The sequence below is a fragment of the Plectropomus leopardus genome, chromosome 5 (genome assembly GCF_026936395.1).
Source record: "Plectropomus leopardus strain MGB_pleo_1.0 chromosome 5, ASM2693639v1, whole genome shotgun sequence".
NCBI lineage: Eukaryota > Metazoa > Chordata > Actinopteri > Perciformes > Serranidae > Plectropomus > Plectropomus leopardus.
This window is the reverse complement of record NC_142180.1, coordinates 12,997,748-13,024,914: the sequence shown is the minus strand read 5'-3', so window position 1 is coordinate 13,024,914 and position 27,167 is coordinate 12,997,748. Positions and strand designations below refer to the sequence as shown.

At 38.4% G+C, this 27,167-nt stretch overlaps 1 protein-coding gene and 1 long non-coding RNA gene across 3 annotated transcripts in view; one reads left to right on the top strand and one right to left on the bottom strand.

Annotated features, from left to right (window-relative positions):
* Positions 1–887: 887 nt before the first annotated feature.
* efcab7 (EF-hand calcium binding domain 7) lies at positions 888–15,240 on the bottom strand. Its single transcript, XM_042483837.2, has 13 exons — positions 14,874–15,240; positions 13,692–13,903; positions 13,358–13,444; positions 12,598–12,823; positions 9,442–9,563; positions 5,928–6,069; positions 5,037–5,146; positions 4,780–4,943; positions 4,403–4,536; positions 4,126–4,274; positions 3,790–3,999; positions 2,633–2,740; positions 888–2,424 (listed from the first exon to the last, which is right to left on the bottom strand). Exons 1-13 carry the CDS (start codon positions 15,001–15,003, stop codon positions 2,344–2,346), a joined length of 1,875 nt encoding a protein of 624 aa, XP_042339771.1. The 5' UTR covers positions 15,004–15,240; the 3' UTR covers positions 888–2,343.
* A 224-nt stretch (positions 15,241–15,464) lies between these two features.
* LOC148189536 (uncharacterized) overlaps positions 15,465–27,167 on the top strand; it is a 51,601-nt gene continuing 39,898 nt past the window's right edge. For both annotated transcript variants that reach the window (XR_015776524.1, XR_015776525.1), the window contains exons 1-5: positions 15,465–15,531; positions 16,026–16,066; positions 16,263–16,335; positions 18,741–18,819; positions 19,093–19,162. This is a non-coding gene — a long non-coding RNA (uncharacterized LOC148189536). The remainder of the gene's footprint in view (positions 15,532–16,025; positions 16,067–16,262; positions 16,336–18,740; positions 18,820–19,092; positions 19,163–27,167) is intronic.

Here is a 27,167-nt window from a genome sequence, read left to right as displayed (position 1 = left end):
TGTACCCTTAAGGTCAAGTCCCATTCACAGAAGGGTCAATGACTGCAAGGCTTATTGTACAAAACTTAACACAAGCTAAAAAGTCAGCATTGAAAGTAAATATAAGCGCTTATTCTCTAAGAAGTCAACACTATTTGCAAAGCCACTCTTAAAAACACTCAAGGAGAAAGGTGTTGTAATGCCACGCTATATTTGAGTGAAAGAATGAATTAGTGAGGATATTGTGAAATAGTTCACTTCAGGCCACTGCTGTTTGCCTGTTGCGTCACCATATGTTTGATCATCATAAACAGAACAAAGTTTAACGTCAGACCTTCCATCATGAAAGTGTGTTGTGTGTATATGTGTTTGTGTGTGGAGCCTGTTGTTCCACCTTAATATGTTGCTCTATATACAGTGTATATGTGCACACATTTATATCTCTCAACAGCCTTAAGAGCAGAAGAAATGCAAACATCTATCAATTTATAGTATTGGTATAACATACACGATATTGACAGGTGATTGATACCATATTCCCATGTTTTGCTTAAATTTTGCTTAAATGTCTGGACATTATGTCACTGAAATTATACTGAATTAAAAGTTCTAAAGTAAAATTACAGCATGAAAAAGACACAAAGTTAGAAACTGGTTCATAAACCCTGAACCTCAACTGCCCTCAGCAGCCAAGAGTTACTAAACCTCTGTGTTGGGAAAGGAAGAGCAGACTGAGGCTCGGGACATTAAATACATCTCACATGCCATGTGACATTTACTTAGCTGGCTCTACTGTTTCAGCAGAGAAAGTCAAAGGGCAAATAATGGCCTGAGAGATATAAATAGAAGGTCAAGATGGCTGTCAACTGGAAAGGCCAAGGGCAAATAAAGTTTAGAACTGAGCGCAATGCAAAGGAATGCATTTCATTGCCAATCCCAAATCCCCACAGCCTCATACTGTATTAAGAGTATGGAGTGTTGACCAATAGCTGCACATTAAAATTTAGGCTTTAATAGACTGTCTGTATTTACACCAGGGCAAAATCCTTTATTTAAGTGCATAATAATATTTAGAAAGCATTGATTTGATGACTATCAGGTCAAAAGATGTCTTGGTTAAAACTAGACTGGTTTAAAAAATGAAAGTTTCTTTGGACATCAAGGTTACACATTATCATTATTTCAACAACATTTACAAAGTTTTATTTCAATGTGCAGTAATTGCATGTTCAGACCAGTTTTGGGCTGGGCATGGGTCACACCCATGAAATACCATGGAAACAACTGATATATGTCGCCTAAATGTCTAAAAGACATACATCTTCAGCTGTTTTTGCAGAAAAATTATTCCAACTACATGTTCAAATCCACCATTGTTGCTGTGATGGAGGAGAGCTGAAAGAAATCCAGGTTTCTCAAGATATTATGCATCCAAATCTACAGTAGTGACTTTCCACGGAAAACAATCCAAACCCCTAAAACTTGCCTGATCACAGGGACCTGATGTCACAATGAAACTGCATCTGCTTTTGTTTCATGTATTTCCTGTTGAAACAAGATGTTAATGTGGGTGGAATGAAGGGTGGCTCTCAAAAATGCAAATCAAAGAGATAACAAAATCTGTGGTAATAATAATATGTAATTACACAGGGAACATGATATAGTACTTTTCAAAGTAAAATATAAAAACACAAGAGGTTTTTTTTGTCCGCATTTTGTTTTGGCCTTTATGATTAAATCTGACTTGAAATACAAAGACTATTAAAATATGGCAAATAACACTCCATTACAAAACATTTTAAATTACTATGACAAAATCTATGTTGATATTACATAAGTAACAAACACAATAACAGACTTCGTTGGAGTTTTTTTCTTTTTTGAAAATTGAATTAAATCTACTGTCACTTCACCAAGACCACAGCTTTCATTTAAAGGATGAATTATGAAATATGTAGTGTCATCTTGGCAATTTAACCCTTTATCTAAGCATTGTGTATATGTAAAATATGAATTATTGTTAAAGGAAATTCTATCATATGTAAAAAGACACAACAAAAAATGTAACAACTATTTCTAGCTGGAGTCTATGACTCCAGTGATCACCTCTTGCTGCCATCACTAGTAAACACCTCTGACTCATCCAGTCACTGAGTTTCTGAACCAGCCTTCTCAAGCTTCTGGCCACAAGCAACCAGAGGATCTCAGCCCCTGACTGACATATTGGGTATTATGAAACTCACAGGTTAGCTTAAAATTGGCCCTCTAGAAGTGAAAAGGATTACTTTTGGACCTTGTTAATTTGTAAATCACCTTTGCTCATCACGTCTCTGAGTCACTAGCATGAGAGATGGGAGTGCAGCTTTACGTGCAGGGTAGTATGGTCTCCACACAGTTGTAGGTCCAGTCCTGTCTCTCATTGATGGGTAGGACATGTTGGCACACCTGGAAGACAGTACACACATCTTTGTACTAGTATTCAAAACACTATATAGTAATTTCATTACATTGTAGCATCTAAAGAGATGTTGTTCATCAGAATGAAATTTTAACTGTATGTGTGAAATCCATAATGGAATATTTTAAAAGTCATGGTTTATTATGTTATTCTTGTCATTATAAGAAAGACAGGATTCTCAGGTAGACTTCGTACCATCTTAGTCCTGGCCGGCACCTCGACGGCAAACACACTCATGCCTCTACTGCTGCAGCAGTTCCTGCTCTGCTCATTGTTGACATGGACAGTCACTTTCTGGTTGGTCTGAAAAACAAAGGCTATTGGTGACTTTTATGAACGGCCTTCCTAATGTAAAGTCATGGAATACACAAAAATTGGCTGCAACAGCAAAATGAGAAATGGACTGTGTTAATATAGCTCTTTCTACCCTCTCATTCACTCATTCATATACACACCCACCGAGGGTGGTGAACATGCCCATTGGGAGCAAATTGGGGTTCAGTGTCTTGCTCAAGGACACCTCGACATGGGGACAGGGGATGGAACCACCAAACCTTGTGAATAATGGACGATCATCTCTACCTCTTGAGCAACAGCCGGCCACAAACAGACATTAGATGCATTATTAGGACCCCAATGTCTAAAACAAGAGCCTGTTTTTCTTTCTATTAATAAAAAGGGGATTTATGTGCTTTATCAATGTAAAACTATTCATGAACAGATAACCATATATCCATATCACAAACTGTTGCTAGGTTTAGACATAGCTTCAGATTATGTTGGTACTAGATGTGTAACATTGTACTATACCCCACAGTTGAATAGAGTAAATATGAAACAAAAAATATCTTAATTTTTATGAAGAACAGCTAAAATCTGTCCAAATGTTACCATTTCACTTTTCAGTAGTTCCTTTGTATCACCAGGTCATTCTTTCTGAGTAGCCCCTGTTGCTGTGAGAATCAGCGTGTTGTACTGCATAACAAGTACAAGCAGGGTGAATGGTCTTGCAACCATATATTGTAGAGAGAGTGTATACAAACCACTTTCTTCACTTTATTCATGAAAAGCACCTCATAAATTCAGACAGTAGCTAATTCACTGAGATCTTTACTTAGTTATTCATTCAAAGTTGGACTAAAATCCCCCCAAGTGGCCATTAGGGAGAATTGCAATTTGACACTCACATTGAACTAGGAACTCGCCTCTTTGCAAAACTGCTAAAACTATGAAGGCAGCTAAAAATCTATGAACCTGTATGTCCTCGTGTCACATTTTGAATATCTTAATTTGAGAATTAAACTCCACTTGCACAATCAAATGACCACTCCTGAACAAAGTTTGTTGTCTACCTTGTTGGCTATGAGGGAAGAGATCCTGTGTTCTCCTCGGCAGGTGTAGATGAAGACGTTGTCTTGTCCCCTCAGTGCTTTGGCCCCTGTCCTGGCTGTAATGGACTTCTGGATTGCCTGGTTCAGAAGCTTGGGCCCTGAGTCCAAACTGAGTGGCTGGATGGATGGCTGAGTGCCTTCACAGTGTACATCTATCTGGAATGGACAAGCCTGACCAAGTGGGAGGTAAAAGAGTTGATTAGTTAGAATGACTTAAGCAAGATACTGAAACCTGGGTGCCTTTTTCCTTTGTATGTGTGTATTATTACTAGTGCTGGTGCAAATGTGTAAACTCACCTCTACTAACTCCAGCCCTTTATTGTAGCCCATAGCTTCCAGGGTGACCCAAAGGTCTGCAGGGTCTCCATCTTTCTCTGTGGCCTCCATCAGGTTCAGCTCCATGAAGCCCTGCTGTGTCAGCTGGTTCTTTCTCATATCAAAGTTTTCTACAAGTCACAATAAAAATAATCAGAGCCCAAGTGGACCCCCCTGTCCTTCAATACATTGTTGCATTCATTTTACATAAATGCAAACTGGCCATCCCATGTAGCAGTGCCATAATAAAAGCGATTACCTTTGCAGACAGCCCAGGCATCCTTGTCACATTTCTCCCCGCTGGTCCTCAGCTCAAAGAAGTTGTACTCCTCCAGACTAAGCAAACCGTTCCCATCCAGGTCTATCACCTCAAAGATGCCAGACAGCACCTCCCTGTGGCACAAAGGGAGCGACACAGGGAAAAGTCCCCAGACAGCCTCACATGTTCATCTTTCCACCAGTCAGTGACATTCGATAATTAAATATTCTCTGTGCAGTGTTATCATACTCAAAATGATGACAAAGAAGCAGGCAAGTTGTGCAAGTTGTCTCTCACACACACACACACACACACACACACACACACACACACACACACACACACACACACACACACACACACACACACACACACACCTGAGCTCCCTGGTGAGGTCTAGTTCTCCAGTGTCAGTCCTATAGACGAGCTCTACAGGTTTATTTGAAAGGCTCTTTTTGCTCCTTTTCTTTAGTTTGCAGCCACTAGTGAAGGGCAGCAGGTAGTAATTCCCAGCATGCAATTCTCCTTTCCAAACATATTTCTGTGGGAGACAAAGGAGTAGCAAAGTAAGAGGAAACATGCATTAGCAAAAGTTATTGCATATGTACATGTCTCAAAACACAAACAAGCATACTTCTTTGTCTTTTGACTCAGTGAAACACACTAAAGTTGAGTCCTCTTTGGTTTCACCAGCTGACAGGACAAAAAGAGCTGTGTCAACGGTCATCCATGAAGACGGCTTGTCTGAAAAAATAACACAAGATACAAGGCTTTTGAACATGTTATTATACAACATTTTGTCTGTGTTGTGAATAAAACAACAAACAAATACAATACCACATATTTAATACAAAGGTAACACATACAAATCTTTCATATAATGTATAGTATAAAGACAAAGTACATATGTGGTCTTTTCTGATTGGCTGTACAAGCTGTTTTCAGCTTTTATCTTTGCCTTTAATAAAGCACATACATACAAGAGAGACTTTTCGCTACCTTCATCATTCCACCAACTGCTATTGCTTGGTCCAACACTATGCACTGAGCTGCAACTTCTTCTTGTTGTTTGTCATAAATTAATGTGCATTGAGCTGGACCACTATCTTACAGACTTCCTCCAAAATCTGACCTGCTGCCACAAAATGTAACATATGGTTTAGAGATGATGATTCATAATCTGAAAATAACTAAGGTGGTACTTTATTCATGTTACGTCACAAAAAACATCTTTAAAACTGCAACTACACAGTGTGCCACTAAAAACAGTGGTGAAGCAGTGGTGGAGGAAGCAGTACAGCAAGAAAAACAAACACAGGACTGAAAACTTTAAACCCTGGAGGACTGAGGACCAAATCCAGAATTTCTATCAGCTCCAGAGGTGCTGTCCTGTTCCTGACCCTTATTTAAACCCCCCCAAATCAGGGGAGCAAGCAAACATATAATCCATTGGCCAATGGAGTAATCACTTTTTAACTTTTTTTAATGATTGTTGTTTTTGTGTTTGATAAAACAGTGTCAGTACCTGGTCCGCGACTAAGGCTGAGTGGTTGGATGGTTAGGTAGACGTTGGTTGTCTGGGGGATGTGGAGCTGGTACTGCAGAGAGCCGATACTCCCGTCATCCTCCAAGAAGAAACAGCCCTTCATGTAGCTGTGAAGCCACTCCTGGAAAAATGGATAACATTTGTGCTTTAACAACACATTCATACAAACTGATAAAGTGTGGCTAATAACGCAGGAAGTTTTATCAGTTGTTTGCCATTTGTATGCCCTTATAAAACATCATACAAACAGTATATAATGCTATGTGTACACTTATATATTTTATGTGTGGTCTCTGACACAATCCTCACAAACTGTTTTGCAGCTTGACAACAAAATGCATTTATTCATTCAACAGAAACCAAAACTAATTTGCAGTTCCTATTAAAAGGGGGATTGATCTTGTGACAGGGGAAGTATATTTTGGCATGAAAAAGTGAATTGAGCAGTCAGTCACAACAGTGGGGTTGCTCACTTGATTAACAGAAACCGCCGTTGTGATAATTACCACTCCAACCTTCGGGGGGCATATTCATTATTACAGAGTTTATGTCAGCTCAGCAGCAAGTAAACACTTGTTATACTCCTGCTGATCCAGAGGAGGGCAGGAGTGTCACGTTGTGTTTCTGCTGAAGGCTGAAGTAAATCTCCTTCCAGGATCTGATATGGCAAATTGGAGTCCATTTAACTTTGATAAATACAGCCTTTTCAATCTTGGGCCAGCGGTCATTCAAAACTACCAAGAGGATACTTTGGCAATATTTATGAATCCTAATATTTCGCTCATTTTGAAATCATGTTGTTCCTTTGTCTGGCAGCACAACTGAAATGAGGTAATAATTTGAAATTGAACACGAACATCAAAACAAGGAAGTTTTCCTTCCACTCATTGGAGACACATTAAATGAAAACACAGTTGGTGTGGACACACAATAAGAGGACACGGAGGGCCAAGCGAGTCTGGAATAGGCCATATATCCTTTTAGTGGACAAATAAATCACCAAGTTAAACAAAGAAAGTACCATAAAGACGGAGCATGTCACTCCTTTAGAGAAAAGCCATTTTCTCAAAGTATTTATCTTGGACTGTGAGAGGCATAAAAGATCAAACCATAACACTTCAGTGGTTTGTCCAGACAATATTAAATGAGGGAAATTGCCATGGGCACCCATCAACTGCTTAAAGACATCAGAATTAATGCCCCCATAGAGAGAGGGTCAGCCTGCAGACTAATACAGGCGCTGTCACCCGCTCTGGCCACAGCTTTGATTTACTGTGACGCAGAGGGTCGCAGGACGCCGAACAAGCTACAAACATAATCACACACACACATTTAAACCATGATCTTCACCTTATCTTATCATTCTTTTAATTTTAACCCGATCTTAAAAGAAACCCTAAAACAAAATTGTATTCCTTACTGGTTATGTTTGTATTTAGATGACAAATTTGCATCCCACGGGGCACACACACACACACACACACACACACACACACACGCAAACACACACACACACACACGCACAAACACACACACACACACACACACACACACACACACACACACACACCGCTACAAAAACACAGCCTGCCCTCCACCCACCACCTCCCAATTATCAGCCTGTGGCAATATAGCAGCCAATATAGCGTGCAGAACTTCCCTCAGAGGTAATCTCTGGACACACATTCTTTTACTCCAATGATGTCTGGCCCTTTCCAATCTCAACACAGGGCCTGGACCTAAGAGATGGAGCAGGGGACTGTTATTTGTATTTATTTATTTATTTTTTCTTGCTGTAAAGCAAACCAGCCGAGTTTAAGCCCAAAAGAGTGAAAACAAAGAGCGTGGGATCAATACAGTGTATATCTATCCACCCTGGGTTAACTCGCCCATCAAAAGCACACACCGGGTAACAGTGACACTGGAAAAGCAGTGGGGCTGCAAGGTTATCATGGAGTCTCTCACTGGAGCACACGTACTAAGATTTCCAGGTTTTGGCATTGATGGTACACACAATTAATCTTTCAGAGTCATAATGTAGCATATGGCTCATGTGCTGCAAATAATGCACAGATAAGTTATTACTATAAATTACTGTATTAAATTCAATTTATTGTCATGAAAGGGATAGTTGTGATTTTTAAAAAGTGGGATTTTATGGGCTGCTTACCCACAGACAATATATTACAAACAGTAGATGTCAGTCGGCACGCCTCCAGTTTGGAAAAACAGGCTGGAGAATGAAATGGTTGCTAAACAATGCACTGCTGTGGAGGGGTCAGCAACAAAATGTGTTTTAACCACCTACAAAAAGTCCCACCTAAAAGATTAATATCTCTTAAAGCATGCCCTATATTATAAGTATTTTTACTGCTTTACTTTAATGTAAGACAGTGATTTCCAATAGGAAAATAAAGCTGTTATATAAATCTCTTTAAAGCCAGACTCCATTGAGAAAAACAGTTATTTTACTTTGCTGAACACAGGAGCTGCTGGTCTGCTGCTGCCTCAATCAGGTGCGTTGTTTGTGTTTTTGTGTGACTTTGGTGTTGGAAACGTTTGGATTTACCTAAGTTACACAATGACACAAACTAACTGATCGAGGCTGTGGTAGACCAGCAGCTCCTGTGCTCTGTAGCCAAAATGACTGTTTTTGTTAAGGGAGTCTGTTTGCTCTGATGAGAGCATAGATGGTGAACTAAAGCTGTTAACCGCTTCCTCCTTGGAACAAACTGACAGAAACGTGAAGCACTGAAATACCCTTAATACAGATTACACTTTAACTGGCATTGCTGTTTTAGAGGTTTTAGCTTTTTTTAGGTGGTTAAAATACATTTTGCTGCAGACCCCCATCCACAGCATTCGAATGCTTAACTTTCGCGTCAGATTTCACCCTGACTGACATCTACTGTATGTACAGGTAAAATATTGACTATGGATAAGTACCCCATACAACACCACTTCAAGACAATTTAAATGTCCCTTCAATCAGATTTTATAAGCAATGGTTTATAGGGACTAAAAAGAGAGTTATGATTAATTATGTCTAGTATAAAAAGGGGTCTTCAAACTTGGTCATTCATGAGAGACTGCAAAACAAGCTCAGAAATACAAATAGGGACAATATCGATATACCTGTTTGGTTATTCTTATTAAGAGAACCTATAATACATCATCAAAAGGTGAAAGACAGATTGATTATTTAATTAGGTGATTGAAAGGAAATTAATCTCCAACAAGTTTAACGAATAACTGTGTTAAAATGTTTTAGTTATTTTATCAAACAAAAATTCTTTTTTTCTTGTATAAGCTTTTTAAATTTAAACCCAAACATATTCGGGTTTTGGAGTCTTGATTGAAATACCTTGTGATGAGTATTTTTGACAATGTTTTGACATTCCACAATAATAGAAAAATATTTGACAAATTAATTGATAATGAAGATAATCATTAGTTGCTGCACTACATACACTGTAACTATATGGAGGGTTACCTGTAAGCCTGAGGGCTCTGGTATTTTGCTGGCTTTAGTGCTGCTGGATGTCATAGTGATTGAGTTCGACAGGGACGACCGTCTGCTGCGAGCCGAGGAAGGACGGGAGGATGATCTGCTGTCTGAGACACAGACATAAAAAGTCATATAGACAAACACAACAACAAATATGCTTACAATACATCCAAAGTTATTATAGATAAATAAAGTTCCTGCAAAAGAACAGAGGATGCTCGACTGACAGATTAAGTACAGCCCTCCTCTCCTCGAACAGTAAACACACATTGAAAAGAGAGATGAGGTGCACAACATAATTGACACCGTAATCCGTCTTCTCAGAAGTGCATTCCCAAGTTCAAGTGAAGACTTTACATTTGGCTTATAAGAAAGTGTGATCTCAAGTTCAGCTCCATTTTAATTAATTATGGAGGCCTTTAAATCACAAATGGCATAACAGCACCCTCTCAAATCCATTAACTCGCACAACTTTTTTTCCCCTTGAACTCTAATTGAAGCCTGAAAATATCAATTCACTAATTAGGGGTCTGATTGCTTCCAAGCCTGGGAAATCAAGATGCGAAGTAATGTGATGGGCTTACAAGAAAATTACCGCAGCAGAGAAACAAATAGACCCGCTGTCGTGTAATTTGTGATGGATCTTTTTTGCATTGATGGCAGTATTTTTAATCTAGAAGACCGAATTGTAGCTGTTGTGTGAATGTGGACAGAGATGCACTAAAACAAAAGCTTCAGTGTGAGTTTACACTGAATGTGAGTTTATAGCCAGTATTGTTTCAGCACTTGTGGTTTACTGCTGCCGGAAAACTGCAAGGATTGAACTTAATAGACCAATTAACAGAGAAACACCATGACAGTTCATCAACTGGTCTAACTGTTTGCCAAAACCTGTTAGACACATAACACCTGATGCCTTGACGACTGATAATTAATCTGTATCTCATAAATTATTTGTAAAACAACTACCCATCTCCCATTCAGTTATAACATGTATCTCAGGCTAGTTCTGGTTTATACTGACAAATGCAGGCCCAAATGAGCAGTCAAAACAGTTTTTGAGCTCCAAGAATAACCCATTCAACATGTGCAATCACGTCGCATCTCTTGCTAGAGCCTTGTTAAAATGTAGCGGGTATAAATCAATACGTGGGAGAGACACAATAATGTGATAATCCCGACAACTATGTGGGAGCTCATTTGTTTTTGCAGTGGTGGTCGACTGGGCCCTCCTCTCAACCCGCCGTCTAATCCCTCATCATCTCCCCAGTGAGAAGTGGTGGAATCCTCTAAATCAATAACATGAACATGGACTGACCACTTAAATCAACCCCATCTATCTTCCCTCTGTGGGCCTGTCCCCGGCTCGCTCATCCAGGATCTTTTCTTGAAATTTTAACCGCAAAAAGTGGATTTTAACATCCACCTTCCACTGTTTCGAAATGCTGTCAATTGCAAATAAAAGCACTGTCGGTAAATTATCTACCTTTGCAGAAGGGCGATGTCGGACTTGATGCCAGTCTTTGTTTTAGCTATGAAAACATATTTTTGGCAAGAGCTTTAACTCCAATGCCATAGCTGAAAGGCAGCATTTTTCATCAGCGTAGACGGAGCTTTTGTCAATCTCCTAATGGCAGAAGTGATTACCCAAATAACAACGCTTTACAGTCTCCTCCCTCCAAACAAGCTGCCCTAATTGTGTGGCTATTATGATGTATGGACTGTCTTAATGAGGTGATTTGTCATGGGGGGAGTGAAAATTCGATCAATAACAGAGCTATTATTTATTCATCAAAACTAATCGCTGAGGCGTATTTGGGCAAGCGGTGTGCATGGGTGTGTATCTATAAACTGAAATCTGAAGTTGCCATTGGCTGTTATGTTGGACCTGTAGATTGTGCCACAAAAAATGCCATTATGTTCTGGAGTCATAATATATTAATAATAATATGTTATCATCTTCATGCAAAAATAAAGTCTCCCCTGTAGATCTTCTAACATTTTTAATTTTTTGATTTTTCAGAGCAAGCATGAGACGTCATTGATCGTCTTAATCTTTGTGTATTGTTGCTGGTCTGTCATGTGGTCTTATCCTGTTTTCTTTTATGTTTGTTAATTCATATTTGAAACATTGATGTTTAAATCAGGACAGGGATTTTAATGAGACGTACGTTAGTAGATATAAATATGTGTCAGTTGTATGCTTTAGATGGAAAGAAGATCACTCTTGAGAGAGAAAAATGACAGAGAGTAAACATGTTCCTTGTGGAATTGCTCTTCATGTATTTAACTTTCAAGAAAAATGCATTAAAAACTAGTGTTACTGCTTCCCTACTGTATACCTCCATGCAACGGTCGAGTTGCACTTACAGTTTACATCCATGTCTGTGAAAACATGGATGCTTCACATGCATCTTCCCCCTGGCAGCACAGAGGATCTGTGCAATCAGCGCAGTTTCAAGGTGAATGCCCAAATTTAGTGTAATCAATTTAGTATCTGACCAAATGTCTCCCCTTCTGTTCCTGAGTAATGACGGTGAGAAATGGCCAGAAAAGTTTTTACAGAACAATGATGTCACTGTGAAGCTGACCGTTGACCTTTTATATACAAATGTCATCACTTTGTCAATATAACCTATTAGACATTTGTGTGAAATTTTGTCATAATTGGTGTATGGATTCTTGAGTTATGGATAAAAAACCCTGTTTGTAAGGTCACAGAGACCTTGACCTTTGACCTCCAAATTCTTATCAGTTCATTCTTGAGTTCAAGATGCCATTTGTGCCAAATTTAAGGAAACTCCCTCAAGAACTTCTTGAGATATTGCATTCACCAGAATGAGATAGACATAAGGTCACATTGACCTTGACCTTTGAACATCAAAATCGACTTACTTCATCCTTGAGTCAGAGTGAATATTTGTGCAAAATTTGAAGAAATTTCCTAAAGGCATTTGTGAGATATCATGTTCATGAAAATAGGATGAAGGAGCAGAAAAATGGACAAACCCATAAAACCTCCAGCCAAAGCTCTTGCCAGCGTTGAGGTATAAAAATACATTTTATACACGACTTCTATAATTCAGTGGCAGCCACTTTTATCATATATTATATATTATTAAATTTTTATTTTACTTCTACCTTTCTTTAGTGTCGTGTCTGATTCTGCCTGTGGCGTTTCTGGAGGCTGAGGGAGAGTTGCTGCTGCTTGTGGTGCTGGTGCTGATGATGCTGATGACACTGAGTTTTTCGGAGGGCTGTATGACTGACTGCCAAAGTTCTGTCTCTTCAGCTTGGCGTTAGCCTCGAGCCTCTCCAAAGCAGCCGTCTGACACTGCTCCACTGTAGACACAAGCAATCTGCAGAACTGACAGCAACAGGAAACCAGCACTGAGAGCATGATACATGAGGATGTTCTGAGGCAAGATAGAGGGGTCAGAGATGATTATATCTTGGATGAATGAAGGTAAACATATGACATCAAATAAAGACAATATTGCATCAAAAGAAAGAAGGACATTTTTGTTGTTGTTGTTGTTGTTGTTTGCATTGTTGGATTTTCTGTACTACTTGGCACTGCTGACTCTTCTGGGGCTTACGTGAATTCAATTTAACTTTAAAGACTTTTAAAACGTTGGGAACAAATGACTTTTTATCCTTGTGTGGTGCATCTGAACTGGCTCAGAACAATATCTATTATTTGTAGGAAGTACCAATACAGGTGGAAGACTGCTAAATCAATCCCATTTGATATTGTTGGCATAGTTTTACGATATCCAATTTTTTTTCACCTGACTGCTTGGGATAGTAGCCTTTATTCTGAGGTGCACTGAGATGTTAATATGATAAATCAGATGGTACATAATCTAATACACAAACTTACAGCCTGATATAAACTTACCTCTGCATAGTCCAGTTTTCCATCTTTGTTGATGTCTGCTAATGAGAAAATTGCATTCACCTCTTCAGTAGTCATTTTCTCTCCTCTCTGGAAGATTAAACATATTTACGTTAGAAGTAAAAACACCAGAGCAAAAATATTACATAATTTGAGCATTAGTTGATTTTTTATTTTAATCAGTTTATTTTTAGGCAATGAACATCTTTAATACATAAGTGTTGCTGTTGAAGCTCAGTTGGCTGATTTTAAAGCATCACTCAGTAGACTCAACATTAACAATTGTGCTCCAAACCTAAATATTATTCTTAAACAATAAGTAACATTTTTTACTCACAGTGGTCAGAGCCCTCTCTAGTTCACTGTGTGAGATGTAGCCATCACCGTTTACATCCATCTTTTTGAAGGCTCTCATCAGTTCTGACTCCTCAGTTTTCTCCTCACTCTTGAGAATCTCACAGAAATCATCAAAGTTCAGTTTGGATGTCCTCGGGGTCCAGTATTTATTGAGAGTTGCACAGGTTGGATTTCTGCCAGCCTGCTGCAGAGCTGAATGTGATACATAAGAAAGAACATTGAATCTACAAAATGACAGCTGACTGTAGCACAAGCACTGCTTTTACCTTCTTTGATATAATATGTACATCATTCAATTTAAAAAAAAAAACACAACTCACAACGAGTTGCTTTTTAGCACAATGTAACATCTGTGCCTCTTAAAAGTGCACCCCTAAACATGCACTTGCCCCTTTTGTTTCCTTTGAAGTAAAGGTTAGAGACTGGCAAAACTAATTATATTACACACTGTCTCAGATGGTATCAAAGCTCGTCATCACAGCTATTTGGTATTTACAGTGAGTAAAAAAATAAAACATAGGACTCCCTGTTCTAATTCTGTCAAATATAAATGTTTTAAGTCCAGTCTTATGCATCATTTTATAGTCTTTGCTACATATTTTTGGAAACTTCACCTCTAGATGTTCTGTGGGTTTTATCAATGCTTAGGTGCAAAGCGTGGGTTTGTAATGACTGATCCACTATCACCTCAGCAGATATTCACCCTAAAAAAACGATACTTTCCTCCTCCAAATACATTGGGCGTGTAATCAATCATTAGACAACTGTCTCTCTGAGCTGGAAAGCATCCATAGCATCACCTGATACCTCTTGTGGGATGGTTCTGAATTAGCAAAGAATATGGGATCCTAGAATTTGTGAAAATATCACATCAAGTCGAGTTGAAGGCTATACAGTAAAAACTGCAGGTCAAAATACCGTATGTCTCAGTGACATTCTCATGACTGTTAGTGTTAAAGGAGTCACCTTACACTGTGGATATTTGTTTCCAGTTGACATAATTATCCCCATTGACCTGAGCTGACATTATATATCATAGAGTATGAAGTATGAAACCTATGGAAGGCGGAGTTTTCTTTTATAGGCAAACCTAAACGTGGAGGTAATCTAACGAGCAAATTCCTGTATTTAAATGCTCGTAAATAGTTTTAGGTTGACTTACCACGACACAGCTGCTGTTTCGAAGAGATATTTGTCAAACTAGAAGTAAACACAGCTAGGTACGCGGCTCTGCATTGCATGTAGAAAGCCTCCTCTTCATCAGAAGGACGAGGGGACTCTTGAAAAGACATCTTTGGTTTTCGTTAGCTAGCTAATTTAGCAGAGACCAGACGGCAGTCAAATGTGGCATCTAACCTGGGCTAAATGCTTTTACTTTAACTTGTTCATCACACTCTAACAATTATCTAAAAGCATGCTGGGTGCATTTTATTGAATATATTTCGCGTTAGCAGTGACATTAGCCAGACACCGTTGCTATCTTACGCTCTGTTGCCATGCAAACAAAACCTCATCGGTGTTCACAAAAAAGCGACACGGACGAAACACAATGAACTTTTCCCGTTCCTGTTAAAAACTAATGTAATGCTGTATTAGACACTAGAAGTGATGCAAACAAACACATCTTTTAGGATATAAATAGTTATTTAAATTTTACTGAGACTGTTTGTTGGGTTGTTCAAGTCGTTTTGCAGTACCGGGGCGTCCGGAACTATAATAGGCCAGGCTATGTTTTACTCGAGCCGGTTTGAGTGTAGCAAAGGCGCCAAATTCAGAAATCTGTCACAGGCAAACTTTTGCTAAAACACTATTAAAATGCTGTGAGTATTACTCTTTTTGTCTTTTTTTATCTGCGGTGTTGTCGTATAAATTGTATGACTTGTATCTGTCGTGTTGTCGTCGAAATTGTATACATTTTATTTGTTGTATTGTAGTATAAATTGTAAGACTTTCTGCATGTCACCAACAGATGCTTCCCTGTCAGAGACAAACAGCACATAATAATCACAGATAACTGTTAACATTATTGTATTAGCCATATAGTTTGTATCTGACTAATGTGGTTTATTTGCTTATAAGGGACTTTTTTTTACACTCTTATTATTATTTTGGTTCTCTTGTAGTGTCACCACAATATTTCCAATAATTTAATTCTTTTTTGCTCTTTGCTAATTTTGTTGATGTGGAAAAGGCAGTTGAAATTTGCAAGTCCATGTACAATGAAGATTTAAATAACAAAGCATGGCTTAGTTGTCTAAGATAAATTAATTGCATTAAGTAACACAATTCATTGAAACTTGACTTTTTTTGATAGAGTGAGAAGAGCTCTGCACATGGACAGTGCCCATCATGTAAGTAAGTAATAGACCTTATACCAGGTGTATTGGCGATGTTAATTTAATTAATTTACACATTACCTGTGCTGGAAATATTGCTTATTTATTTTTGTGTAAAAAAGGTTTTAATGTTCCAAAAGAAGCTTTGGATTGTATTTGTTTTAGTGTTTCATAGCATGTTTCAATCTAATTTTGTCTTTCTCTGTCCTGAATAGCATCCAGCTTCCAAAATACCAGTATCTGCAAGAAACCACATGCTTGTAACTGGAGCTACCAGATCTCAAGCGGGTGTGTAGAAAAATGTCTCTGCAGATCACTAAAGACATGTCTGTGTACAAAAGATGTCCCAAACCTGCAAAGGCATTAGCTACACATGGAGGCACAACAGATGACTTTGGGCTATGTCCATACTAATGCAAAATTGTCCTTGATAAAGCAAAGAGTGGCACTGACCTATTGGTCATTGTTAGTGCTATGTGTCATGCACTAGTCCATTCAGTCTGATCAGATCGGTTGAAATGAACATTTGTATATCTCAACTTACTGCACTTGACCACGCATCTCAGTCTTTAAACATAGTTCTATGTGCCTTTTTTTCGCCATGACAACTTGTGAAGATTAGTGTCAACAAGTCTGGGGCGACTGTAGTGTAAAGGGTAAAAAAATGGGCTTTTGACAAGAAAGCCAGCAGTTTATTCCCTTGGACAGGGAGTTTTTATCCTGGGTGCTGAATGACCTTTGTCTAATAATTTAAGAAAACATTAATGAATTGCTGAGCTATTAGTCCTTTCAGAAATTTATTGTGTACCCTTACAGCAATTGCCAGATAAATGAACAGACAACTATAATAAAACTGACAATAAAAACAGCTGACTGCAATTTTTTTCTGTTGGCTGCACGAAAAAATACCTCAATCCACAAGCTCTGTTATCTGTGCACCTTTAAAAATGACATCTGTGAATACTCTGCAACTGCATTTTAGATTACAGAGTTGTGGTTAGTCTTTAGGATTATTTGAACTATCACTTTTAGTTTAAGTCATACTGTGTGTATTGTACTCTGTATGTGCTATATTGTAGATAGCACTGTCCCCTCAGTCCAAAATGCAACGCTAAGTATTCTACATTGTGTTATTAAAGGGAAATACCACCTAACTTTAAAATTCCAGTATGTTACTTCAATGGCCTAGGAAAATTCAAAAAATATTTGTGAACGTTAACTACTCTCTCTCAAAGCCAGAACCCAGAGAAATAATTCGCAAAATTGTGATGTCATGGGGAGTTAACATGACAAATTTGAGTTTCAGCACCATATTTTGGATTTGGGAGAGAGTTGTTCATGTTTACTTAGGCTATATTTTCGGACTATCTTGGACCAGAAATAACACATATGAATTTTGAAAATGGTGTAGTTTCCCTTTGAGGATTTTGGGCTTCATCAACAGGCAAGGCCACAGTGCCAGTCACAACACATCAACAAGTTGTCCCGCAGACAGAGTTGGAAAAGTGACTACTTAAGTCACAGCTTTTCCAGTTCCCATATTATAGGAAATTATTTCATCAATCAGTTATACTGTAGGCTGCAAACTGCTAACTGTCTATGTACAGAAAGCCAAAGTAGAGCACAGAGTTAAAGGGTTACAGAGAACTCCCTTTTACGAGTTGCTATATTTCAATTGCCACACTTTCCTGATGGTCATAGTGACATATCAGAATTTAATGACAGGAGACACGGAATGACGGAGATCCATCACGGGCCAAATTATCAGTGATTTACATAGCACTAAAAATAGTTGTATAAGAGTCACTTAACTCAAGAACCATTTCCTTAGTCAAGGCAGACATTCGGTGTCTGGCACATCCATCAAGACAAGCATTAGTTTTTAATTTTATAGTGCTGTCACTAATACGTTACATGAGCTCGATTTACGAAACATTCATAACACTCACTTGGTTATGTCATATTAGGGTCATTTGAGGCACAGCAGTGCTTTAATTTATTGTGATTTTTACAATAAATTTAATTGTATTTGGAATTTGAGAAGTGGAACCCCACAGACATATACAAAAATAAAGATACATAATAGATACATAATTTAATTAATTAATACAAGATTAAATATTATTATTATTAATAATAATAATGATGATGATGAAAATCCTAACAAGAAGAAAATAACAATAATAATAATAATTCATTTTATTTATAGTACTTACTTTATAGTATTTAGTTAGAGTACTTTTCATGGTACTCAAAGACACCCCATATAAGTCAAAATAAATAATTGTTATACAACAGGGTATTTTAGACATTTGTGAAGATCATTGAAAGTTACCATTTTGAAATAAACGTACTGCGATTTGAAAATGGACACACAATATTTTTTTATTGTATAAGGCCAGGATTGTATATTGTACATACCATTCTTTTGAATTATCTGCCATTCAGTCTCTTCTTTAGGCTTATTCAGACTCCACCAACTACCTACTTTAACCCACTAGCTACTGATCAATATATATAACTGCCAAAACAAAAAAATAGTCCATATTAGTTATGTGTTGTCCTTTTAAGAGACAAGATCTACATTTTAGGCTTTAATATTATAGTCAGTTGTTTTCCAATAGAGTCAGAATCATATTACAAAGACCATGTCATTGTGCCTGTCTAATCCCACTCTCTTTTGCTTTGACCAGATTTGACTCCTTGCGATCTAAACTGGAACACTCAGTGGATCCATTCATCATGGCCAGGAAAGAGCTGGAGGAAATACTTGTGAGAAAGACTTTTTCTTTGGTCTTAAATCTTTACAATAGGCGGAAATGTCTCTGTCTTCATCACATCTAGAGTTAGAGAGATGATGGGTTTTTATTACACACTGAATATTCACTTCTGACATGGCTTTTCCTTTCAGAATACAGCTGTTTTTAAACTTTTTCATTCATTCCAAGCTATTGTTTTCCTTTTCTTACTTACCATGTGCTTGGTTAGGGTTTTTTGTGGTTTTCCTTTTATCCTATTGATCCTGGGTTTTTAATTGGTCAGCAGAGGGCAGCAGTGATCAAGGACGGTTCTTCATTGGATCTTATCACACTGAGCTAAGGAGACACCAAGCAGAGTGAGTACTAAATATGTCTATTAGAAAAAAATTAGGTTGAATGAGAATTACTTGCTGCATTTTTCACAGACAACTGGATGTTAAATACATAAAACAAGTTGCAGGAAATAGAAAGCACTCATTGTCTTTGAAACTCTCTGTTTATGCCCCCTTTTAAAGTAGTTAGTCAAGCATCACAGCTAAGGTAATTTATCTATTCATAAATCACACACATGCTTTAGAGTAAGCCATCTTTTATCGTTTAACATTCATGTGCTGCATTTAGATCATACACCTACTTTACATTACTGGAATTTTAAAACACTGATCACTGAGAGGCTTTATGTCCAAGTGCCAAGTGGAGCTGAGTGTTGATCAATATCTTGAGATATACTGAAAATGAAAGATGACACGTGTTTGAAGATAAGTGTAGAAATTCAACACATATTTTATCAAAGGCCAAATTAGTTTTGGTCTGTTGGACGACTTGAATGTTTTAACAGTTTATCGTGGATATCCACCTGAAGTTATGTGCAGGATGTGAGGCTACTGTTACCTCATATCAAGACAGTTTTTCACTTTATATTTCCACGGCACCCTTAAAAATGGCTCTATTCAGACAGTTTTGATTGTGACCTTATCTCTGGGTCTATAACAGGCTGTAAGAAAACAGTTTAGTCCCACTTGTATGGTTGATTTCAAGATGAACAGGAAAATAAATGTAGTCACAAGGCCGAATAATTTCCAAGGACATCCCCGAGTGCTACCACTTTACTGTTTGATTTGCTGCATCTTCCTTGCTATCTTACATCAACAGCATAAATGGATGCTTGTTTCAGTTGTCCAGACAATCGTGCGCTCACGACCTTTTGCATAAAAACAACATTTTGTTATGGTTTCACAAACAAGTCAATGAGCAGATTTCCCGGGGATAGAATTAATTTGATTATTTTAGGCACATCTTATGCCTGCAGCAGAGCAATTCTTGTGATCCAATCATACAATGGCGACTTGTGGAAAATGAATAGCGGGTATTGTCAGGAGGCGAGCTTGTTTTCCGATAAGGTTGTTAGAAATTATTTTAATTAGTTCCAGTAAGCGAGCTGGACATACATGATGCATTGTGGACCCACACCCCAGGAATGTCACATTCTTGTCACATGGTGGATCTGTGAAATTTATCAGTTTTGCATGAGCCTCCTTACAACAACAGACTTCACAATGTCAGGGCAGATAGATGTGAGAGAGAACTGGCCCTCTATGTGTATCGAGACACACATTTTAAGTAAACAAACTGTTATTCAAAGCTGCTGAAGAGTTCTGGAACTATATCCGCTGGGAGCGTGAAATGCAGACAGATGATGCTGATGATATCTTGAAGCATGATTCTGCTCTAGTGTAAAATGTTTGTTTAGATTCGCTGCTATGGCCATAGGCTTTTGGGCCCATGTGCTGAATACAAGGCAGGGGAGTGTAAGAGACTCTTTGGAAAAGACTGAGTGCTTTGTGAGGACGTAGCATTACACAGTATGTGCTGCTTGTTCTCTTATCTTGACACCCGTGGGAATCATATACTTACATATATTATTCTGTAGTGTTGAAGTTATAAGAATAAAAATGGGTTTGTCATACCCACAACCGTTACAGTAGTGTATTACTATATATAAGAATATTATTGTCTTTTTATGGGTATGTTTATGTACCATATAAAGGCACTCATATATACATACTTTGACTTATTTCCACCCTGCATTGGAGATTTTCTAAATTTTAAATAGTAAAATTATTATTATTATTATTATTATTTAAATAGTAAAGTAAAATTTTAAAATTGGACTGTCTCACTCTAACATTTCACAGAAACAATCTGTAATAGAGGACTTGAATTAAAGTGAATGTGGTCATACATTCACTTACTTAAATGAAATTTGCACACTTTTATGTGGATGTCCAGTGAGTGTTTATGGTAATTGTAGTCAGTTGAATCAATAAGTTTGTCAGTGTGTGCTGATTGACTGAGAAACTCCTGCTCTCAGAGCTGTGCTGGCGGTGCCTACATGTACCAGGATGCATTGCACATGAGGTCAGGGTTGGTGTCGGCAAAACCATCCAACAAAAACTGCCCATGCCAAAATTCATTGCAGCACAATGACTCGGTTCTGGAGGCTTCCTGCTGGTCATGTCCTCTAGCACGGCTCATGTTGTCACAGCCTCTGCTGCATAATAAGGCTTGATATCCTAGTCAGCCAGAACACTGTAATATAATGTATCCTTGTCCATAACATCCTCTGCACTTATGTTTTTGGGATGCCATTTTTGCTGTTGGAAAAGTAGCTAGTTTGCAATGCAAGTGAAGAAAACACTGAGGCTCTGTCTTTTAGCAACATCGAGAGCATGCCAACTGGATATGCATCCAAAATGAAAAAGTCATTTTCCTTGCCTCAAACTACATCACTGCGTCAGTTGGTGGCGCTCGATGGAGGAGGAACTGATTTTGCAGAACTGGTGGGGCAGCTAAGGGTGTGAGGACAAATCTATCACTAATCTAAGTCACTACAGAGCTACATTGAGGATTCTGAGGATGTTTTAGGAGCTACAACATGATTTCAGGTGATCATTACCTGAACCGTACACATGAGCTGTGTTGATATGGCATTGGTTTAGGGTACAGTATTTAAAAGGATGGAGAGACTGCACTGGTTTGCAGCATCTGTTTTTTCTGCTTTCAAATTAAGACTGCAATTCAAACCACAATTGATTGCTGTGAAGAAAAAAAATTGCTGTTTGTCCCTTGAATTCGGGAAGAACATGATTCGGGAAGAAGATGGGCAGTCAACAGCAGCACAAGGCTGTGTCAGAAATACAGACTATTCAAAATAGCATAATGGACAACCAGAACTCTAGAGGCTGTAGCAGTAAAACCAGCAGTGAGTATTACAGTTAGTAAGGGTCATTTTTTAATAGTTATTCATTGGAAAAAAATTAACATTTCATCATTCATTACATTGTCTCGCTTTAACACTATAAATGTTGGATCCTTGTGTCTGCGCACAGAAGTATGGTAAAAACAACTCTTCCATGGCAGCCATTACACACCAGCTAGAGCCCATGTACAGACTCTGTACCCTGGACTCTTCAAGGTGCCAAGCCTGTAGCCCCCCAGCACCTCCACCCTGCCAAGGCAGCTGAGCAAATCCACGAGGACATTTAAACCTTGAAGGTCAATCCTCCAATCTTCTCCTCCTACGTCTTCTTCCCTGCCACTTTCTTTCCCTCTCCCCCGTTTTTCCTGCCGTGTCATACCCTTTTCTGCTTTACGCTGTGATAGTTAAAACCACTTCTTCCCTCAGAGTGAGAAGCGCTTACGACCGTCCTTTAAGGTTAACAAAAGTTTCAGTAAGCATTCTAAAGAAGTCGCTCTTGGTGAGCAATCAGGCTTGGGGCAAGCATAAATCCTCTGGGTATAGTCGCGGCATTACAAATACCCGCAGCGCCTGTATGTGCTGATGACTACAAAATTGAAAAAGAAAGGCCCTAATAATTCTGAAGCAAGTTTCCCTCAGCAGTGGGTATTGATTATTTGTGTGTGGTGAGAGATTTGGAAAATTCAATTAAAGGAGTTGTGCAAAGGATTCATAAATTCAGCCCCTCCAACCCGTATCGAGACATGGTTATGTGCTAAATCAATGCTGCACTTCACAATATATTTTCTTAGGAACATAAAAATAAATAACATTTAAACAGTTCTGCTTACTGCAGAAACAAATTTTATTTTCTCTGAAGCTTTTTAGAAACAGCCTAGTACTGACTTACATCTTCAGGGTGGTAATGTATTTTTATTGCAGTTTTCCCATAAGAAAATCCTATATAATATGAATTTTGAGATGACAAAATGAGGAGAAAGGGGACGGCTCAGCAGTGTAAAAATTGATCAGGCCATAGACGGGGCCACGATGGGGAAGATTTGTATGTCAGCAGTAATGGGCTGTATTAAAAAGAAGATTCCTTAAGATGTCATAAAAGTGATGGGGCTGTGTCGCAGGTCGTGGGCCGCCAGCCCGGGCGGCTCCTGGACTCGGGCACATCAATCCTAACAGACCTCACGGACAGATGCCACCTACCCACCGGGAGTTTTATGCTTTCTGATTGAACACACGGTTGCAATTAAAGGGGGGAGTTGTATATTAGACTGTTTTGGTCCAAGTGAAGCCGGTGGCCTTCGATCGACACCGTGGGTTGCAGAGTTTGCAATCTTTCCAGGCGTGAATTCTGATTTAGTGAATGTCATTGCAGTTCTTCTAAGGGTGCAAAAAATATTCTTCCATGTTTCTTTGAAATATTAACATAGTGAGCAAGGACATATTGTTTCATTAACAAATGTATCTGAGGGTTGAATGAAAACACGTTATTAGTGTCATCAAAGGATATGAATTTTAGGACTTTACATTTAGTGACTTCTGTTTTTATTTAAGAAAGTTTGTCCCTGCTATAGCTTTTCTGAATTTGCTTGCTGCTTGTCATGCTGTGAATATTGCCCAGATTACAGTGTGGAGGAACAGTATGTAAGATTTAAAGTGATTTAGTGGCATCTAGAGGTCAAGATTGCAGGTTGCAACCAGCTGAAAACTTCTCCTGGTTACAATTCCTTGTGTGTTCATCATTCAGGAGGTTTTTCCCAGGAACTGACTTATCAGCAGACATCTCTTCCTCTCAAAAATAGAATGGATCAGGTGATTTAAACCAGAAAAACAGTGACTAAAGCAGTTTAATGTTACAAATCAGTGTTTTTCCGATACTGGTAGGCATAAAGGAGATGGGTCACTAGCCTTGCATTTGCTAAAGTTTGCTTACCTTTTTTCTCCAAAAACTAAATAAACATACATTCATAAACTGGTGATTTATATTGGAAAAACACTGAATAAAGCAGTTTCACATCAAAAATGAGTGTTTTTCCAGCAGGCCAGTGTGAAAAAGCAAATGGCCCTATCTAGAAACATTTTTTGAGCAACTGCAGAAACACGGATGTGCAGCATGATGATCTCCGTAGACGAAGACTTGCTCAGCGTAGATACAAATTGCTCATTCTAAAGTAACTAACACACAGTGACTCTTATTTTCAGGTCATTACATACTAATGAAAAACATACTTGTTATTTTTTTTATTTTCTGCCAATATTTTCCCCCAAATCCTACACACTGGACCTTTAAAAAGTAGGCATTTCTTTATACATATTAAAAAATATATACTTTTTTTTAGGTTTCATAATTTCTTTTCTTTTTAGGAATTTTAAATGTGGGTATCCCCCATGAGATTCTAAATATTTTATAACCCCAACTCTACTTTGTAAAAATGTATAATAAATTTGATTTGAAAGACTAAGGGAAATCCATCTCCATACATCTTTGCATATGGAAAACATGCCTATTGTTAACTCTTTAAAAAAAATTTTTTATGAACATCAGGCTTGACACTGACTGTGGCGTGTGTGTAATATCACTGGGTGCCAATGGGGTTACAATCATGTTTTCCTCTCCTGTATTCCCCAGGTTTTTGTTAGCAAGGCATTTCGGCTGTTGACAGCAAATGAAATTGCTCTTCACCTCTTGTGCGTATGATCCCACGGAGATAAGGCAGGAAATGAATGTGGAATCTGTGCTGTCAGTTGTGAGGCTGAGACGTCTTGGAAGCCGTCATTTATGTGCGGGAGTAGTGTCTGAAACAGTGCGAGCGAATCCTCTGACATGTTAGACCCTGTCTACTCGCTGGAGCTTCTGCCTGGCAGCTGACAAATGTTGATTCTACATTAACCACAATGCTGCAACGCTGTGCAAATAATGTTCTTTCAGATGGCAACCCTCATCCCCTTTATGGCTAAAACTATGCAATTCTCCCCACCTGTGCAGTTTAACACCTTTGAAAAGTAAAGGTGGGGGGCAAACTGTCTTGCACAGCACAGTAGTCTCTTTATTTGGCAGTGCCTGGGAAGGCCAAGGCCTCTCGCTGCCCGAGTCGACCTAAGCAACAGCTGGTGTTCACAGCAACATTTCCTATTTCTGCCTAAGGTGGATCGTGTAACTCTCACTTTATCACCCTTAGAGGCCACGTGAAGGACAAAGTCAGCACGCTCATAAACAAAACTAATGTTTTGATACTGGCCCCTTTGGAAATTGATAGAAGGGTCTGTGCTGCTTTTAATGCCCCCCTTGCAACCACTGATACATCACAAATGATCTCTCACCAACCAACGGTTTTCACTATAGCCCGGGATCTTAAACTATAAGCTCTTCTTCTTTTTTTCTAGTAATAATGTGTATTGATGATCTGGGCTCCTCAAGGGAGATTTCCTTCATCTTTCTGTTTTAGCCATAAGGTTACAGTATCTACTTCCTGTGCCTGCCTCTTAGTCAGAGAGTTAGAGCCACAAAAAGTGGGGATATGCATCCTGGATAACTAGTTGGAGACGAGGTGGTGACAGGAGCTTTATTTTCACTGTTGCTTGGAAATGACGAAAGGTCTCTTTCTGTTGTGTCATTATTTATCTTTTTTATCTTTTAAAAAAATCAAATTTAATTTTGTTTATTCATTTATTGGGCTTTTGCATTTATTTGAGAGGACAGCTTAAGCATGAAAGGGGGAGAGAGAGGGGGTGATATGCAGCAAAGGGCCGAAGCCAGAATCAAACCTGCGGCCACTGCGGCGAGTTCGCAGCCTCTGTACTAATGTCCCATACAATTTTAAAAAATTGCAAAATGATGTCTTTAAATTGCCAAATTTTTTTGTCCAACCAACAGAAAAAACACTAAAGGTACTGACACTGCAGTGATAAAAAATCAGAGAGAAGCAGAAAATCACAACACTTAGAGGCTTGAATTTTGAGATTTTTGCTTAAAATTGACTTGGGGACTGAAGCCTATCCCAGCTGACATTGAATGAGAGGCAGGGTACATCCTGACAGGTTGCTTATCACAGGGCTGACATACTCGATTGATCACATAATCTTTTTCAGCAGATACAGTTGTCACTGACACGTTATCGATTGTTTTTCAATTTGTCTTTGCACACAATTTAATTTGAATAAAGTACACCAGAAGTGATTATGTTGATTTTTAATATTTAACTCCAGCTGGGAAACATTGTGGTGCTACAGACATGCCCTGACCTACAAATCATAAACCAGATGTAAGGGAACATGCTTGTTTGTCACAGACCCGGCAAAAACCACAGCATTTCCATTTTCATATTTTTCAGTGAAAATAAAATGTAAAAATTACCATTCCTACAAAAATGGCAAAGCATATCCCAATCGCAATAGCTATCAAAATAATCACAATATGACTTTTTTTTGCATACGGTGCAGCTCTGCTTACTAGTAATATTGATTTACCATCCTATTGCAGAAGTGGGGGGTAAATTCCCATTTTATTTCTAAATGTATTGGCATGACTTTATATAAACATATGTAATAAAAGGGCAAACCACAGCCTTTCATACCACCTCTAATTGGCCCCTTGTGTTCATGTCCCTTTGTAGTAACAGTTAACTCAGATCTTGGGCTCCTATTTGTCCCTGTGGCTCATTATTAGCTGCCGGCCTGGAGCCTCAGATGCACAGGCAACCCTCTCTGACCTGATAACATTTATAGTTGTAATGGATTTTTTTATGCCTGTCATTAACTCGCTCAGAGATTGGAGAAAGAAATTGCTTGTACCTTTTTTTTCTGTGGTATTTCAACTTTATAGCATTATGTTCAGATATGTCACCTTCCATCATCTCCTTTTAAGGCCTGTCCTGTCACTGGTTTTGTTTTAAATGAACAGGTCTTTTGTGCAGGACCCTTGTAGTATCTAGGACTTGTAATGAATATTTAATGATGTTGAGTAAAAGCTTTGAAAGATATAATTTCTGTCCAATTATTGGCTCTGTCTCTGCCAGACTGTTAGGGGTGATTTAGCGGACTACTTGGTAAATGTAGACAGTTTATGTGAAGCTGCTCAAAATTAAATCATTTTAACACTGTGGGAATAA